This window comes from Martes martes, assembly GCF_963455335.1.
Source record: "Martes martes genome assembly, chromosome: 17".
Lineage (NCBI taxonomy): Eukaryota > Metazoa > Chordata > Mammalia > Carnivora > Mustelidae > Martes > Martes martes.
In genome coordinates, this window is record NC_137905.1 from 1523722 (window position 1) to 1541002 (window position 17281).

Here is a 17281-nt window from a genome sequence, read left to right on the forward strand (position 1 = left end):
GGAGGCCGTCAGAGGGTCCGCCGGGCGCCTCCCGCGGGGCGAGGACGCCGGACGGCGGCGGCTCCCACCGGCCTTGCTGGCGTGCGCGCCCCCCCCCCCTCCCCGCGCCCTCGGCTGCGGAGAGCGAACGGGGCGCGGCGTCCAGGGCTCGGCTGGTGCCCTGCTGACCCGTCCCTCCCGCTTCTGGTCCCTCTGCGGCCTCCCCTTGCGGTGGGGAGAAACCCCATGCCGCTGACCCAGGAGCAGCCCCGAGAGCCGGGGTGTGTGGGGGGCTCCAAGGTTAGCAGAGTCCGGGACCCACCTGGCCCATGACCCTGAGCAGTGGGGTGGTGGGGAAGGGCCTCCCAGATGACCTCCTGCGAGGAGGAACTCTCCGCCCTGCTTCCGGGGCCGACGGGGAAGGTGGGAGAAGCTGGGAGCACCAGGAAGCCTCGTGCCAGGGGCCCCTGTTCTAGGACCTGCTGCGGGGCAGCAACGCTCTGGCTGGCCAGCCCTGAGGCCCCGGCGCCCGTGGGGTCCGCTCAGGGCACGGGTGGGGCGCTCACCTGTCTGGTGGGGCCACGGGCACCTTAGAATTCTGGCCTCTCTGCCGCTCTGGCTTTGGGGAGCCGAGTCTCCCGCCGGACTTCCGATCCCGAGAACCTGGACGACACGGGCGAGGTAAGACCATGCTCCCAGCCGAGAGTGGGCTGGTGTGTATGGACAGGGCTGGGACAGCCTGGACGGAGGCCAGTGACCCCGGGCCAGCGTCGCTGCAGCTCAGTCCGGCCTGTGCGTTCTCACAGGAAGAGGCAAAGGGCAGAGTCGGTCAGAAGGAAGGGACAGGGCAGCGCCAGTCATGTTGGAAAGCGAAGCTCCGGGAGCCCACGGAGGCTGAGGTCCAGACAGGCCACCGAGCTCCCACTTACCCGACACAAAGACCCTCATCACTCACACCTGCGAACCGGGAACAAACAGGTAGGAGAGGGTAGGAAAAAGAGGTAAAACCAAGAAGCCGGGGTGTTTGCCGCCCCGCTGTCAGGCGAGCGCGGAGGCCTGCGTGGGCGGCAAGGGTGGTCGGCGCCCGCGGAGCACACAGGCTCTCGCGGCAGCCGCCTCTCGGCCCCGGCGGGTGCGCACGTTCCCGGGCTCGGCGGCACAGGCGAGGGGCGCCCCCTCCTGCTCCCGACAGGCCCCCTGCCCTTGCTTAGGGAGGAAGGACGGCTCTGCACCAGCGATCAAAGCCGGCCGGGAAGACGGCCCGTGGACAGCTGGGGTGGAACTGCGGTGCCGAGCCCCCCCGCCCGCCCTCTGCCGCCCCCGAGTGCACGTGCCCCTGCCATCGCAGAGAGGAGGACTGGAGCCTCCCGTCTGTCAGCCGGACGCAGAAGGCATTTTCAGAGACGAAAAAACAAGGACGATCGTTTTTTGTTCGTGGAAAGTAGTTATTTTTCATAAATAATGTTATTAGTTTAAAAATAAAATACTTTGTTACTGTTACCTTACCATTAATAAATGTTGACACCTTCTCCCAAGTTTTAACTTCTAACACCTTAATATTGACGGACAGACCCACACGAGCCCGTCCTGATGAGCGCACGGGCCCCGGCCCTCTGCCCCGCGGAGCCCCGCCGAGGCGGGACGCTCACCTCGGTCTGGGGATAAGTTAGCCCGCTTGGCTGGAGGAGGACTTTGCCTGTCTTTGTCCGACGGTTCATAGCGCTTCCTGCTCCCTTTATCGGCCGCCTGGAACGACAGAGGGAACACAGTGAGGATGGCGGGCCTGACACGCTGGCCACTGGGCGGCACCAGCCCCCGCAGGCAGCAGGGAGCACAGCGGTGCCGGTCCCACCGCTCGAGAGGCAAGGCCAGGATTTCAGGCCTTCATTCTCTGCGGCGAAGGTACCGCAGACACTGTTCCCCGGGGGCCACCAGCCCTGGAGAGCACCCCAGGGAACTCAGCATCTTGCCCTCAGAGTCGAGGGAGCCTTGGGGTCGTCAGCTCACACAGGCCCAGCCACGCGGAAAAGGGCTGGGGAGAGAAGCCACCACCCCCGGACACTCTCATCTCCCAGGACATGCTACTGGGCTTCGTCTCTACCATCAGAGCAGCAGCACAAGTGGGCCGTGTCCAGCCACCGCCGCTCACTGGCCCCCGGAAGTCGGACACCCCCGGGGGCTGGACTTCCGGAGCTGCCACCAGCAGTGTCATGGCCTCACCTTGTTCAACAGCGTCAGTTTGATCTCCTTATGGGCGACAAACGTGCCCTGCTGGGGCTGCCCGGGGGGCACCTGCTGGGGGGCCGTGGGCTGCTGGGGTTTACCGCCGGCAGAGGGCCTCGAGGACTTGGGCAGCTGTGCGGACGAGTCCCTTTTCCGCTTGTCCTCTTTGACCCCATCTTCTTTTTTAGACTTTCCTGCCAACAACAAACGCTAAGTCACAGTCGCCATCCCGGCACGGTGGTCTCCTGTGGGCCTCCTGAGGGGGGACGTGCTCTCAGCCAGGCCGCGTGGCCGTGGGACAGAGCCGGGAGGTTCCTGCACTTTCCCGTTCACCAAGTGAGGCAGTGCGCACACCCTCTTTCCACGAGAGCCTGCCCGCCTCTGCAGCCACAATGCCCAGGACACGAGGACCCCCTGTACCTTTCTCCTTCTTGGTCTGGGCTGGGGTGGGGGACCGTGAACTTGCTGAGGACACGGGGCTGGCCAGGTCTGCGTACATGTCGTCTGAGTCCACGCTGTGCACTGAGCTACTACTCGACGTGGCACTGGACACCGAGGAGACGCTACTCACGCTCAGGGACCTGGACACACACAAGCACGTCTGTACCTATGCGGCCCTAAAGGCGAGACGGCCGGGGGCCAGAGGCCACGGGGGCCGGTCGTGGGTGTCCACGCCCACGTTCCCCAGCCTCCGGTTTTGAGAACATGCACCAGCACACCGGAGACTCCAGGGAGTACAGTGGAAGGATTCAAGGTGCCCCACGGTGAAGGGACGCCCCATCACGGAGTCGAGGGCCCTCGCACAAATAAGCAGCCACCCTGTTTGCTGGGCAGGGACGTATGACGAATGACTAAACGAGAGTGAGGCCGGTGACGACAGGGCCGAGGGCCCAGGTTACGAGGCCCGAGAAGGGGAGGCTTTGCCCTGCAGCCACACCAGACCCCGGAGCGGAGGCTGCCCTGGCCCAGCATGCGGCTCTGGGAAACACAGGGATGGCGGCCGGCTCGCGGGCGCTGCGGCCACGGCTCCCGCAGCGATGAGGATGTGGACTTGGCAGGCCGCGGAGTCCTGGAGGCTCAGAAAACACCGGAAGGCCCGGGGGAGAGAGCAAGGGCCCAGTTCTGTTTAGAGACTGGGTCTTTAAACCTCTCGGAGGAAGCTCTGGGCTGCCTGGAAATGCAGGAGCGTGTCCGCTCCGGGAATCTAAGCACTGGCGGGAGGCGTCTTCGCTTCCGACAGCTCAGGCGCCGCGTTCTTTCCTACTTGACTGGCCGGCCCCTGGGCGCCTCGAGCACGACGGGCGGGCCGGCGGGAGGGCTCCCGTGTGCGGGCCCGAGGGGGAGGCGGCCAGGGTTCAGGGGGCCAGGGAGGGGCTGACAATGACCTGGATCTGGAGCTGGAGCCGCTGTAGCTGCTGCCGCTGCCGCTGCCGCTGACCGTCCGCCTGCAACACAGAGAAGGGCCTCCGTGTGGCTGCCGCGGCCCCCGACCGGCCGGCTCACGGGGCGTGGGGCGCCGCGCGCTTCCAAGCGCGATTTCTCCTCCAAGGAAAGACGCCAGCCTTCTCCTCAGCGTCCCACAACAGCACTGCCCCGTTCTGGGGGAGACCTCGGTGTCGAGGGGAGCCTGCGTCCCGCACGACCACACCTCTGTCGTCGTGATTGGGGGAAACTGAGGCTCGGGGAGGTGCCGTGACAGGAGAGCCACACAGGACAGGGACCGGCAGGCCCCAGCCTCAGCGACTTGCCCCAGGTGACCAGCCTGAAGCCCATTTACTTACCTCCTGGGGGGGCTCCTAGCCGGCCGCTCCCTCCTCCTGGCTTCCCGCGGGTCTCCCGGCTTGGCGGGCTCGGGGGCTGGAGCAGCGGCTTTGGGGGCCTGAGGCGGGGCTGGAGGTGGGGCTGGCTTCTTCACTGACTTTTCTCTGTGACGGGAGACAGGGGCAGGGTCAGAGCCGGCCCCACGGGTGGAGGACAGGTCCACGTGAAGAGCCCCGAGAACCACGGAGCGGGCGCCGTGCTTCCTCAGCCGCGTGCCCTCCCCTCCGGCCGCCGGCCCCACTCGCGGGGCAAACCTCCAAGGCCGCCAGGACTGCTCACGTGTGGGACCCGCACTGCAATATGAAGAATGACCCCAAAAGCTTTTCTGCGCTGTCAGTGTGGGGCGAGGGCCCCGCTGACCGTCCTGGTGCCGGTGTAAGCAGCAGGGATCCGCGTCGTGGGCAAAGGCGAGCCGCTTAGCACGGCGACGGGGGCGGCTGAGACGCGCGCACGTGCCGCCTCCCGTGTTCGCGACGCCCCGTCACACGGCCCGGTCTGGACGGCTGCGAGCCCGGGCATCAGTTACGCCTGCACACCGTTCCCTCCGCGGGAGTGGGCAGCTCCGGGTGCCCACACGCTCCCGAGGGCTGCTGGCAGCCTCCATTCCGGGTGCCCATCGGCAGCGTGGAGCGTTTTGGCGCCGTCCACCTGGCGAGCACCAGGCTACTGGCCGCTAAGTGAATCGCACACGTGAGGACAGGGGACAAAGCAGGGGGGTGCTGGCGCCTCCGACGGGCACCGGCCTCGCCCCCAGGGTGCAGGGTCAACGCCACCACTGGCTGCCTTTCAGCGCTCTGCTCGGGAAAGGAGCCTGCTTTCCCTTTTGGGGGGGGCGTGGGCATGGCTGCAACCGGACGGCAAGCGCCGGGAGTTTCTAATTTGCCACGTCAGTCACAGCTGTTGATGAGGATCAGTGGGACCCCCTCCTGGAGCAGCACGCGTGAACGAGGCCAGTCTGGCAGGCCGGCCCTGTCCGCACACCCTGGACACGGCCCTGGAAGCACGACGAGAACCACCTCCCTCCTGCCCGCTGGGAAAAACAGCAGGGCCTGCTCCTGGCAGGCACAGCGGTCCGACCCCAAGGAGCACGGCCATCAGCACGGTCCACGCAGGGGTGCAGGCGTGCCGAGGTGAGCGTGGCCTTGAAGTCCACAGGCCAGGAAGAGAGAGGCTACGTCTGTGGCCTGTGGCCCCCAAGCCTGATCCCCCGACACCTCTGCCCACCCGCCAAGGGTTCTCCCTGGGACTTCCTCACGGAGGCGACAGGGGAGAGGAGGACAGCAGGCGAGCCTGCCCCACGGGGCACTTACCCTACTTTCCCCGGCGGCGCAGCAGGCTCCCCCTTGGCTCTAACAGAAGGTCTGTGTGGGGACGGCGTTGGAGACGGGGAGGGAGACGAGGAGAAGGAGCGGGACCTAGGAGGACGCAGACGCATGAGGAGGGAGCACCGCAGCGCCCCGTCTGCAGGGGAGCACGTTAGGGATGTCGCCGCGCTCCACAGAGAACGCTACTGCAAGGCTCTCGTCAGCTGCCTCACGGCCGAAACGGCTTCCGGGCAGCTCTTGGTGCTCCCCTGCGGCACACGAGACGGCGAAGCAGTGACAGATCCTGCCGGCGGCCGTGAGGGCGGGGCGGGGAGGGCACACACTCTGCGCTGCTGGGAAGTCCAGCACGGACACGGTGACACAGGCAGGACGGAGGGCCGAGCGGGGGAGCGGAGCCCTAAGGCCCAGGGGGCTGGAAAGTGGGGTGGGGAGGGCGGGGGCGAGCAGCACGAGGGAGGGACCGGCCAAGGCCGGGCGCTGCGCCTGTGGCAGCAAACGGTGACGGGCTCCAGGTTCAGGTGTGGGCGGCAAGGACGGAGAGCCCCAGGACAGGGACGCTGGCTGGGAAGTTCTGGAGGCTGGCCTGGCCAGGCCGACGACTCCTCTGTCCCGGGATCCAGCACTGCACCCCACGGGAGGCAGGCTTCCAAAAGGCCCCTGCGCTGGCGTTTCCTTCCTACTTAGAAACTGTCGCGCACACGGCCCCATTTTCCACCAAGCAATGGCACCGGTCAAATAAGGTGGGGCCCCTGCAGTCACACACCCTGATGTTTTAGAGACAGAGGGGTGCGGAGGAAGTGCCTGGGTCCTCCCGCCTGACGCTCCTTGGCTGGGCTGGGGAACCCCCCCAGGGGACGGACGCCCCCGCTAACTGCCAGACGGCCGGAGCCAGAGCACAACCCTGCGCCCCACTGTGTGCGCGCAGCCCAGGCACCACCTGTGACAACGGGGTCTCTCGTCTCATCCCCGCTGTGGCCTTCCCGGGCAGCTGCGGTGCCCCATGGAGATGGTGGAGCTGGGCGGGGGGTACCGCGTGGAGGCCCCCACACGGGCAGCCCTCCAGTCCCCACCGTCCTCTGGCCTCGCACTTCTGTCCTAACTAAACCCTGAATGGCAGGAAGGGAAAGGAGAGGGGCCGGGGGTCTCCCCACGCAGGTGTGCCCTGGAGGCAGGACACGTGGGTGCACGTGCAGCGTAGGCCACCTGAACGGGCGGCAAAGGGCAGCAGCCGACACAGAGCCTGAATAGGCCTGTTTGTTATGTTAACCGACGACTGTCCCTACACACACGACAATGGAGAATCCTCTAAAACGCCAGTGTCTCTCTTCAGTGGGAAAAACACACGTGTTGTCTGACCTTTCTAGAGGCGTCCACAGAACTTCCTGTGAAGACGGAAACGCCCTCGGAGCCCTGCAGTCAGGGCGCGCACACTTTAAAGTCGTAATTGAATGAGAATACGAATCACCGCCCGTGGCTAGTGGCCCAGTGGACAGTGCAAGTCCACAGGACGTGGCCACACAGTGGCTTGTCTTCTGGCTTTAGCGCACGCACAACACAGGCCGTGGGGGGCCGCTTCCGAGCCGACTCCCGACACGGGCCCCGTGCGCTGAGCCCTCGGCGCCTGCAGCTTGTTATCTGGCGACCTACACACATTTCACACACTCCTCAGAAGCGACCTCGAAACGCAGCTCAGGACGTTCTGAGAACAGCCGGGTGCCTGGCAGGACGCCGGTGCACAGAGCGGCCGTGCCCAGACGCGCCCCCACTGCCCGCAGCGGCCGGCCCCGCACGTACCTGGACCGGCTGCCTGAGAACGAGCTGTGTCTGGAAGACCGGCTGGAGTAGGAGCTGTAGGAGGACGAGCGGGAGCGCGAGCGAGATGAGCCGGAGCCAGAGTATGATGACGACCGTGACGATGACCTAGAGTGTCCAAGGACAGGGATGGGGGAGGGGCCGGTCTTCCTCCACCTCCAGCCTGGCCACCGCGGCTGACCTGCTATCCTCAGGTGCGGACCCAGGTGACATGGCGACACGCCCACCTGCTCCCGCCACCCCCCACGTCCTCCGTCCCTGCCTGTGCACACCCAGCCACCTGGCCACACAACTACTCCCACCCACCCTCTGGACACCTCTGTGGGCATGCTGCAGGCCAATCCCCTTTCTGGTGGGAATAATGTTTAGAAAGCAAGACGTGGGTAGGTGTGTGCTCACTACTGCTGACGGACAGCATCCAGGCCCTGGCTGGACAGAGCCCCCCATGCGGTCACACGTGGATTCCTCTCTACCCATCTGTGTACGTAATGAAAGCCCTGGGTCGGCACTGACCTCCCCAGTCCCTGTCTAGCACGGCGGGCTCCTGCCGGCCTCCCACCCCCACCACAGGCCTGCCTGCTTGTTCACACCCAATCACCCTGCAGCCCATACAGACAGCAGCAAGAGAGGGGCTGCCTCCATGACGGGGCTCATGCCGTCCTCCTAGCCTTCTGCCTCGTGGGGTCTCTCCCAGAGGGACTGTGTGAGCTCTGCCCCCCTCGCTGGCCCCCTCACTGGGTCTCCATTCTGGGTTGCCAGCATCCTGGCTGAGGTCAACCGTTCCTTTTGGGGGTGTGAAGCCTTAGGGAAGTTGTAAGCCTTGGTTCTGTCTGCCGCTGACGCCCCAGCACCCCAGTTACTCAGTGAATCTCTTCTAGACAGATGCCCCTCGAGCCCTGCTGACTGTCCTTGGGCCAGCGTGGTACAGCCCTCCGGCAGCGTCCACGCCCCGTCACCGTGACCGGCCAGGCCCCTTACCTGGAGGAATTGGAGGCGGAGGCCGACGAGGCTGATGTTTTCCGGCGCCTTCGTGCCCGGCTAGGAGAGACGGACACCCCGAGTTTCTTCTTGGGAGACTTGGACCGGCGCCAAGGGTCCTTCCACTCATCTGCTCGCTTCACCTGCGGTCCCGCGGCGGCGGCCTCCTTCTTTGGTGGCTCAGCTTGACGGCTAAAATCAGAGGTGTTAGCCACTCTGGGATCGCGCTCTATGACAGCAGTGCTGTTGGGTGAAGGGAACCGAGAGGCAGGATGGCGGCATCGCGCCTGCTTCAGGGGGAGCCTGACAAGTAACAGGCCACCCACCGGGGCCGCAGAGCTCACACCACGGGTGGTCTCCACGCAAGTGTCCTTCCTGGAGGAACATGTCTTTCTCCTTCACGGAAACGAACCACACCGGTACTCACTTTTTTGGGGGTAACGACTTACAGAATTCCCCACCATACTGCAAACTGTGGGAAGGATGGGGTGGCCTTGTCTACCATGTTCTCTCTAGAGCCAGCACACAGCAGGTGCAAAACAAATTCTTCGTTTAAGGCCAATAAATTACTTGTTGCCCTCCACTGATGGCCAACTCATCTTTGACGAAGCAGGAAAGAACGTTCAATGGAAAAAAAACCAGTCTCCTACACAAGTAGTGCCGGGAACATGGGGCAGCCACACGCAGAAGATTGAAACTGGACCATTTCCTGACACCACACACAAAAATAGACTCTAGATGGCTGAAAGACCTCAACGTGAGGCAGGAATCCATCAAAATCCTTGAGGAGAACACAGGCAGCAACCTCTTCGACCTCAGCCACAGCAACTTCTCCTAGGAAACATCCCCAAAGGCAAGGGAAGCAAGGGCCAATATGAACTACTGGGACTTCATCAAGACCAAAAGCTTCTGCACAGCAAAGGAAACACTTAACAAAACCAAAAGACAGCTGACAGAATGGGAGCGGATATTCGCAAACGACATATCAGATAAAGGGCTAGTATCCAAAATCTATAAAGAACTTATCAAACTCAACACCCAAAGAACAAATAATCCAGTCAAGAAATGGGCAGAGGACTTGAACAGACATTTCTGCAAAGAAGACATCCAGATGGCCAACAGACACATGAAAAGTGCTCCACATCACTCGGCATCAGGGAAATACAAACCAAAACCACAATGAGACGCCACCTCACACCCGTCAGAATGGCTAAAATCAACAAGTCAGGAAACAATGGATGTTGGCGAGGATGCGGAGAGAGGGGAACCCTCCTGCACTGCTGGTGGGAGTGCAAGCTGGTGCAGCCACTCTGGGAAACAGCATGGAGGTTCCTCAAAAAGTTGACAGTAGAGCTACCCTACGACCCAGCAATCACATTACTGGGTATTTACTGTAAAGATACAAACGTGGTGCTCCGAAGGGGCACGTGCACCCAAATGTTTACAGCAGCAATGTCCACAATAGCCAAACTATGGAAAGAACCTAGATGTCCATCAGCAGATGAATGGATAAAGAAGAGGTGGTATATATATACAATGGAATACTATGCAGCCAGCAAAAGAAATGGCATCTTGACATTTGTGACAACGTGGATGGAACTAGAGGGTATTAGGCCGAGTGAAACAAGTCAATCAGAGAAAGACAATTATCATATGGTTTCACTCATATGTAGAACTTAAGGAACAAAACCCATGAACATAAAGAAAGAGGAAAAAAGAGAACAAAGCAAACTGTAAGAGAATCTTAATTCTAGGAAATAAACTGAGGGTTGCTGGAGGGGTGGGGGGGGATGGGGTAACTCGGTGACGGGCATTCAGGTGGGCACGTGATGTGATGAGCACTGGGTGTTCTATGCAAATGCTAGACACCCTGAATACTATATCTGAAACTAATCATGTACCACGTGCTGGCTAACTGAATTTAAAGAAAACATTTTAAAAAACGCCCTAAGGATGCATTAAACTGAAGCATAAAATCCCTGCTATGTTGGCCCTAAACCCCAAGAGTGTTTACCATATAAGCTCACAAGCTTGTATTACTGGAAAAGTAATCGCGGAAGGAAGTGAAACCTGTCCATTCCAGCCTGTCCCAGGCCAGCCCGGGGCTGCCGTCACCCCCTACATCCTGTGCTACTCTCGTCCTAAGAACGCGGTGTGGGCTTCTTCCTTAGTGACCACGGTGGCCCAGCTCGGCCAGTCTGCAGATCCTCTGACAGGGCAGCAGGGCAGAGAGAAAGCGAGGGACAGACTCCTCTTCTCACCATTAACTGTACTGGGAGCTCCGGTAGCAGAGAGGGGGAGAAAGGACAGAGTGCCGCTGCCCCTCCCCTTCACAGCCCGGCAAAGAAATCCACTGAGGGTGCAGTGGTGGCCAAAGCAGGCCACCACCGTCTCTGAGAGTCAACGTTTCCTCCCCAGGGAGACTCTCACACGCACTCTGGGGGTAACACTGTGGGCTTCATGGTGAGCTGCCCTTTCCCCCGGAGGGGCCGCCAGCCCATACACACTGAGCCACCAGCCAGCGCCTCCTTCCCTCTGAAAGCCGGTACCCGGCCTGGTACCCCGCAAAACAATAGATCCCCAAAGGGTGGCAAATGGGGGGCCCTGATTTTAATTAATTTGTACGTAGACAACCATTTTCATTTTTTACTTAATTTCTACAGTTACTCACTAGGACAAATGATTTGGCTTGTTTTATGGAAATGATGTAGTTTCTTCTTAAAATGTATTTAACCCTAAAAAGTAAAAATAACAAAAAATATAAACAGTGTCCACGAGCCCTAGATACAGAAAACTATGCTGGCGGCACAAGAATGAAGCGGTTTAGGGAGCAGCTGAGGGCGGGGTCCCTTCTGCAGACCACCGGACTCAGATACTGCTGAGCTGGGCTGCGGATCTGGGGACCCAGACCAGGGAGCAACAGTCTCCGACTTGGACACAGAACTGGAACCGTCCGCGTTAATGGCAGATGTTTTGGCGAAAACGACTGAACGGACACCCAATGAAGAGCTCCTGGGAAAGCCCGGGCGGAAGCACGTGCGGGCACTGGGGAGGGCCGGCGGAGGCAGGAGGCGCGCCCTCGGACTTCTGCGGGTGGCCCCGTGGGCCGGCGCGGCCGGGGTGACGGCAGCCGCGTCCAGGCTGTCCGCCCTTCTTCACGGTTTTCTTTGTTCTTTACAAAGTTCTCCACACTCTACCCCATCCTGTTTCACGCCTATCACAGAAAACCCCCAAAGGTTATTTAAGAAATGTCTCCCCTCCTGCAGGGGAGAGCGTCTGCTATGCCGACTGGCACACATGCCCGGGAGTTTTACCAATACTCGGTCTTAGCGACGCGTCCTCATCTCCCACGAGACCTCCCTGCGGAAGGAAGGGGCTCCGGGGCTCCGATCGGCGCCGCAGGGCCAAGTGGCTCTTCTGGCCGCGGCTGCCGACCCTCAGCGGCCTCTCAGCCGCACACCGGCAGGGACGGGAGAGGAGATGCCCTGCGCGGGTGACCAGCCGGTAAGGCAGCAGGGCTGGTGCGCCTGGCGTCATGCGGGTGCCCGGCCCCGAGGCCGACCAACTGACGAACGCTGCACCAAATGGAATCGGAAACCCCGTGGGCAGGTCAGCTGATCGACAGTCTGAAGACGAGGGGCGGGAGAGGCGGCGGGAAGGGCTGCGGTCAGCAGGGGCAGCGGGCCAGCATTTGCATAAACCCTGCTCCACAGAGAGGGGAAATAGGCCTCGCTCTGCCCAAGGAAGGGACCTTCCCGAGCCCTGTGACCGCACACTCTTATCTTCCAGGCTCTGACACTCCGCTCGAGGCCTGGAGAGGGACTCCGGGGAGCAAAGGTCAGCTGCAAGCCCTGCCAAACACAGACGCCACAACACAGCACCACACCGGCCCGACAACTCACAACACGCCTTGCACGTCACATCAGGGGTCGGAGGCGTGAGACATCAGCGACATAAGGCAGCGACATCAAGGTGTTTGGAAACTCCGAACAGAGCGGCTGCCAAGTTTGGGGACAAAGATGAAACGAGAGAAAACATAAAGGTGTTCTTCTAAAATCGAAAGGCCTAGGCATTCAATACAGGTCCAGGAAAAGGGACTGAGAAGTGACTGAACTCTTCACACTCCTGTCACAGCACCTTTCATGGGAGAGCCTGGCCGTGACTGCATTCTGGGAGCCTCTGGGGGGCTTTCGATGAAAGCCTGCGCTGTGATCACCTCCCCTAACCCCTGGGCAGAAACCCCCAACGGGGATCCATGTGGCTGGGGGCTGCCACACTCCTCCACGGGACTTCTGGGTGGGCCCCCAGTGCACCCTGCTGAGCACCATGCCCGGGGGACGCCCGCCAGGGAAGAGACTCCAGGTGCTGGCAAGGCACCCCTCCCTCTGGGATGCTCACCTTGCGTGGAAATCCCACTTCTTCCTTGTCTCGGACTGTACTGAGTTTTTACGACCCACCCCAGCGCGCTACAAGCCCTCTTCTAGCCTTGGCCAGGCCATGGGTCCCTCTCGCAACAGACACACAGTAAGAAGCGAGAGAACTTAGAGCGGCTGCTCGCGGTTCTCATTCTGGTGCCCCCCATGCCCTGACGGAAGCCTGCAACGCAGGCCGACGCACGCCCCATCAGTGAGGCACACAGCGGTACCCCGGAACCCTGACACTTCCAGGGGCCGAAGCCGGGTCCCGACCGAAGGGGCCCAAGGGCGGGTCACTGCTGTGGACGGTTCTCCCGGGGCGGGGGGGGGGGGGGCCAGGACAGACAGCCTTTCCCGAGTGAGAGGGCATCCGGTGACAGACCCACCACGTTCACTCTCCAACTAGGAAAACATCCTTGAACTCCATCCGGAGCAAGTCAACCTGAGAGAAACGTGACCGGGAGCAGAGGGGACAGGCACGTTCCCACCCATTTCCACTTTAACTTCCGGGTGAACAGAGAGAAGAAGAGCCTCCTGCTTCGGGCGCTGGGCCTGACCGCGGCAAGGCCCGACGTTGCCCGAGGCTCCTCACGGCTCCCGCCCCCGCAGCCTCCCCCGCAAGAACCCAAAGCTCCCCCTGGGGGCGGGTCGCGCTCGAGGAGGCCCAGCGGCGCGTCCTTCTGCCTCACGGCCGCACCCGTGTCCACGGGCATTTCTCCAACTCCTGCCGACGGCAGATGTGCGGCCTCAGACGCGAGGACACGGGGGAACGCGACCGTCTGCCTTTTGTCTTCGGCAGTCGGGCAACTTCAGGAGCTTTCGGTCGCTTACGCCCCGGGCACAACGACCTTCTCGGAGGCAAGCAGTTCAGCCGTGCCGGGTTCGGACGAGAGGTCAGGACAGTGAGCTACGGTTTACTGCGTCTCCAGACGAGTGCCTTTTGCCCTAACCAAAGACCACTGACCGTGCTGACGCCAGGCGCAAGAGCGGCTCCGAGCGAGCGCCAGCGCCCGGCTCGTCAGGAAGCGTGAGACGCCGCGCGCCGGGGAGCGGAGTGGGAGCCTGGGCCCACCTGCCGGCCCACGGCCTCGGGCCAAGGCCCACCTGCTTCCGTGGGGCCACGCACAGCCTGCCAGGCTCCTGACGGCCATCTGGGTGTGGTCGCCGGACCCACTCAGGGGCAGCAAAGGGTGGGACACCACCACGCTGGTCTAGGGCCGAGTGATGGAGCACAACTCGCCACGTTCAAGTTCATGAAGCCAACAAACCGCAGCGCTGAGTGAGAGACGAGATGAGGAGCCACGATGCCGCGGCGAGGGTGACGGGCAGCTGAAGCGGGGAGCGCCGCTCAGACAACCGGGAGGGAGATTCACCAAACGCAGAGGGGAAACCTAATGTGTAGTTTTTGTAAAAAATACAGCAGACCGGAGCGAGGGTCACCTTCTCTCTAGGGCGGCAGATGGCCGTGCAGCCTCGGACGTGACACACAGGGCAGCGGTTCCGGCGCAGCTCACGTGGCTACAACCGACCTCCCTTGCTTTGGTGCTTCCGGCCTCCGAGGGCGAGTCCGGAGCAGTGGGGGCCTCTGGGAGGGGCTCTGGGAGCCCCGTGGAGACGTGAATGCCTGCCCACCGCCAACCCACCCTGAGCCCCTGGGGGCCTCACACTGGATGCAGGCCCCTGGCACCCTGAGACGAGAAGCCCTCGGCGGAGGCGGCGGGCAGGAACAGGGCTCCCTCATGAGGACGGAGGAGAGCTCAAGCTCCCGGGAAGCGAGGCACCTGTCCTCTTGGCCCCAACGGGCACCAAACCTCACACGTGCATCTGAACATGAGTGAACAGCTTTAAGCAGTCTGGGCAATCCCTCCAGGAAGATCCCAATTACTACCTTTATCTAGAATGAAATTAATTTGCGTATGCCAAAGAGCATTCTAATTACCACCCAGCTCCACCCGGGGCGGCACGCCCACTGGCTCGGCTGTAAAGATTAGAAGGTTTCACAAAAGGGATTTCCCTCTATTTACATAGATGCGTTCTACAGAACTGCTCACAAGGTTCTGCTCAAGGCCTAATTCCAGAAGGGAACCCTAAAGGGGGAGAGAGACCGCTGCCCCGAGCCTTGGCTATCTAGAGGAAAGCTCGTCAGAACCCCCGGAGGGAGATGTTCCACAGAAAACACTTGCCAAGCAGGCCTGTGGGAACGGCCCAGCTCGGGCGGGGCAGGCGGGAGAAGGGCAGGCGAGACGGCAGACAGCGGTGGGGGGCAGGGGGGCTGGGGGGCTAAGACCCAGGGAGCCGGGCACTCTGCCGACAAATGGTCCTCGCCGCGCCTCACCCCACGGTGCCGAGTCTGTGCCCCGCTTCTGGGCCGTGGGCATCTGGGTTTCAAGAGCTCTCGCTGGCCCCAGACAAACCACACTGAGTCGATCCTCACCAAGTGCCATGTGTGCCCGCTGGACTCTGCAACGAGCAGTCCTGGGGCCGATCCGACCCCACTGCAGTCCTTGAGCACCAGCAAAGATGAAAGCTTCCCCCTCCACTCTGAATGCAGTCATGACTGTCTCCTCCTTGAGGCGAGGAAAGTGCTTCCCATCCAGCTGTTGATGTAAAATTCCCACCCCATCCTAGGTGGGTAAGTAAACTGATCTAGAAAAGGGAGCCGACACAAAGGTATTACTGCAGGGAAATTCAGCCGCCTCCTAAAGTGGTCGCGCCAGCTCCGGTGCTCAAAGGGCAGGGAACAGGAGGACCGTGCTGGAAATCCTGCTCTGGGGAAACCCTAGCCCTTCATGCTGGCACAGGGCTGGCGGGGTTCCAGCCAGGGTGATCAAAGACGGGGTTCAAGACTCCCCGGCAGCAGTGAGAGGCTGAATCCAGACCAAGGAACAGGGCGCGCCTGCCTCTGCCCACAGGAGCATGAGTGAGGGTCTAGGGAAGGAAGGAGGGGGATGCGAGCTTAGCAGAAGGAAGCAGACACCCGGGGAGAGCAGGTCTGCCTGGTTTGGTGAGAAAGCTGCATCTCATTTTAAGAAGAATCCACGTAGTCCCGCCTCCTGAACCCACCCCGCTGGCTCAACGGTCCTCCCACTGACCCTGCCCCTCACCCGAAGGCCCGAGGCTGTGCAAATGTAGGGCTCGAGGCTGGTCTTCACAGGGATCTGGTGCTTGGGGGCTAAGCCAGTACATGCTAGTGCCCTTCGAGTGGTCTTTTTGGATTCACATGGACACCCCCTGGAGGGGCCAGGCAGCACTGGAAACACGAAGGCTAGAAGAGCGTCTGTCCCACGAGTTAGCAACAAGCAGAGACGGACACAGCCACTTGCGCAGCTGTCCTCCCTCCAAGAGGTGCTAAAAGCACACGCAGGTGTATAAAAATGTCCCTGAGCTGGACACACAGACACTTGACTTGGAGATACCTGGCTTCTCGGAAACAAGTAGGACATGTGAAGGAGGTGGGGGACGGCAGTTCATAGCCAGAGTACACAGGGGTAAACACCCTCGAAAGCCGTCCAAGCGCTGGAGTGGACCGGCGGATGTGCCTCGGGACACCACAGAGTGACGGGGCAGAGTGACAGCCTCGATATCATTTGCCCATCTTCCCTGTGTCTCTCCTTTCCAGACCAGGCATCTGGATATGCATGAAAACAGCTTTTAGGCATCTGGAGAGCAGAACTCCGTCTGCAATTTCATCAGTCCTACAATGTTTGCTATGACAGATCAAGTAAAAAGGGAGGCTACTACCAAACCCAAAACTTGCTTACAGCACCATCGAGTGTCTGCGGTCTCCAGCTCTGGGCTGGGCCGCGACCAGGGGCCGATGCCGCAACAGTAACATGACAAAGGAGTGCTAAGAGCCATGACGAACTATCTAGCAGGGTGGGAGCAGGCAGGGAGGCCCCTCCGAGCAGCAAGATGTGAGCCACGTCCTGGAGACACGGAGGGACGGCAGGGGCAGGGGATGGCCAGGGCACAGGCCGGATGACCAGCAAAGTCAGTGGTGTGAGCAGAGGGAGCTGGGCCTCCTGGTCTGGCAGCACTCCCAGAGCAGACACAGCCCCACCGTGGAGCCCACACTGGACTTGCCCTGCGCATCTTGGGGAAAAGGGCTTCTATCAAAACGGGGCTTCGGGGACACCTGGGTGGCTCAGTTGGTTGCGCGACTGCCTTCGGCTCAGGTCATGATCCTGGAGTCCCGGGATCGAGTCCCGCATCGGGCTCCCTGCTCGGCAGGGAGTCTGCTTCTCCCTCTGACCCTCCCACTTCTCATGCTCTCTCTCTTTCTCTCATTCTCTCTCTCTCAAATAAATAAATAAAATCTTAAAAAAAAAAAACCAAACAAACAAACGGGGCTTCGACGGCCCAACACCAGGAAGGTGAGAATCAAGTGCTGCCATTCGCACGCAATTATACATTCAGGACAGCGTAAAGAGTGGCCGCCGCAGCCCGGACGGTCATAAAGCTGTCGGAAGATTGAGCAGTCTCGGTGCATCCCGAATATGTGATCACTCTGAATGTTCTTTAAAAACATTATTTTGCCCAAAGTATGAGAAAATACAGCAAATTACTGAGGACAATTTATCGCGATCTGGAGGAAGAGAAGAGTGAAACCCGGAGCTCATGCAGACTGAGCACCCTGCCGGTTCCTGCCAGAAACACAGCTGCACAAGAAAGGGGCTGGTCTGAGCACAGAGAACAGGAGCCTGGCTTCATCCACCAAAAAACTGAAAC

General features: G+C 61.2%; 1 protein-coding gene across 3 annotated transcripts in view; it reads right to left on the bottom strand.

The window, feature by feature from the left end:
• Nucleotides 1-17281, bottom strand: part of ZC3H18 (zinc finger CCCH-type containing 18) — a 60348-nt gene that overhangs the window by 904 nt on the left and 42163 nt on the right. For all 3 annotated transcript variants that reach the window (XM_080827889.1, XM_080827887.1, XM_080827888.1), the window contains 9 exons: nucleotides 8139-8330; nucleotides 7143-7268; nucleotides 5334-5438; nucleotides 3984-4127; nucleotides 3588-3647; nucleotides 2623-2783; nucleotides 2200-2396; nucleotides 1629-1725; nucleotides 546-642 (listed from right to left, as the gene is read on the bottom strand). In XM_080827889.1, the coding sequence (XP_080684015.1) occupies nucleotides 546-642; nucleotides 1629-1725; nucleotides 2200-2396; nucleotides 2623-2783; nucleotides 3588-3647; nucleotides 3984-4127; nucleotides 5334-5438; nucleotides 7143-7268; nucleotides 8139-8330 (1179 nt within the window). The remainder of the gene's footprint in view (nucleotides 1-545; nucleotides 643-1628; nucleotides 1726-2199; nucleotides 2397-2622; nucleotides 2784-3587; nucleotides 3648-3983; nucleotides 4128-5333; nucleotides 5439-7142; nucleotides 7269-8138; nucleotides 8331-17281) is intronic.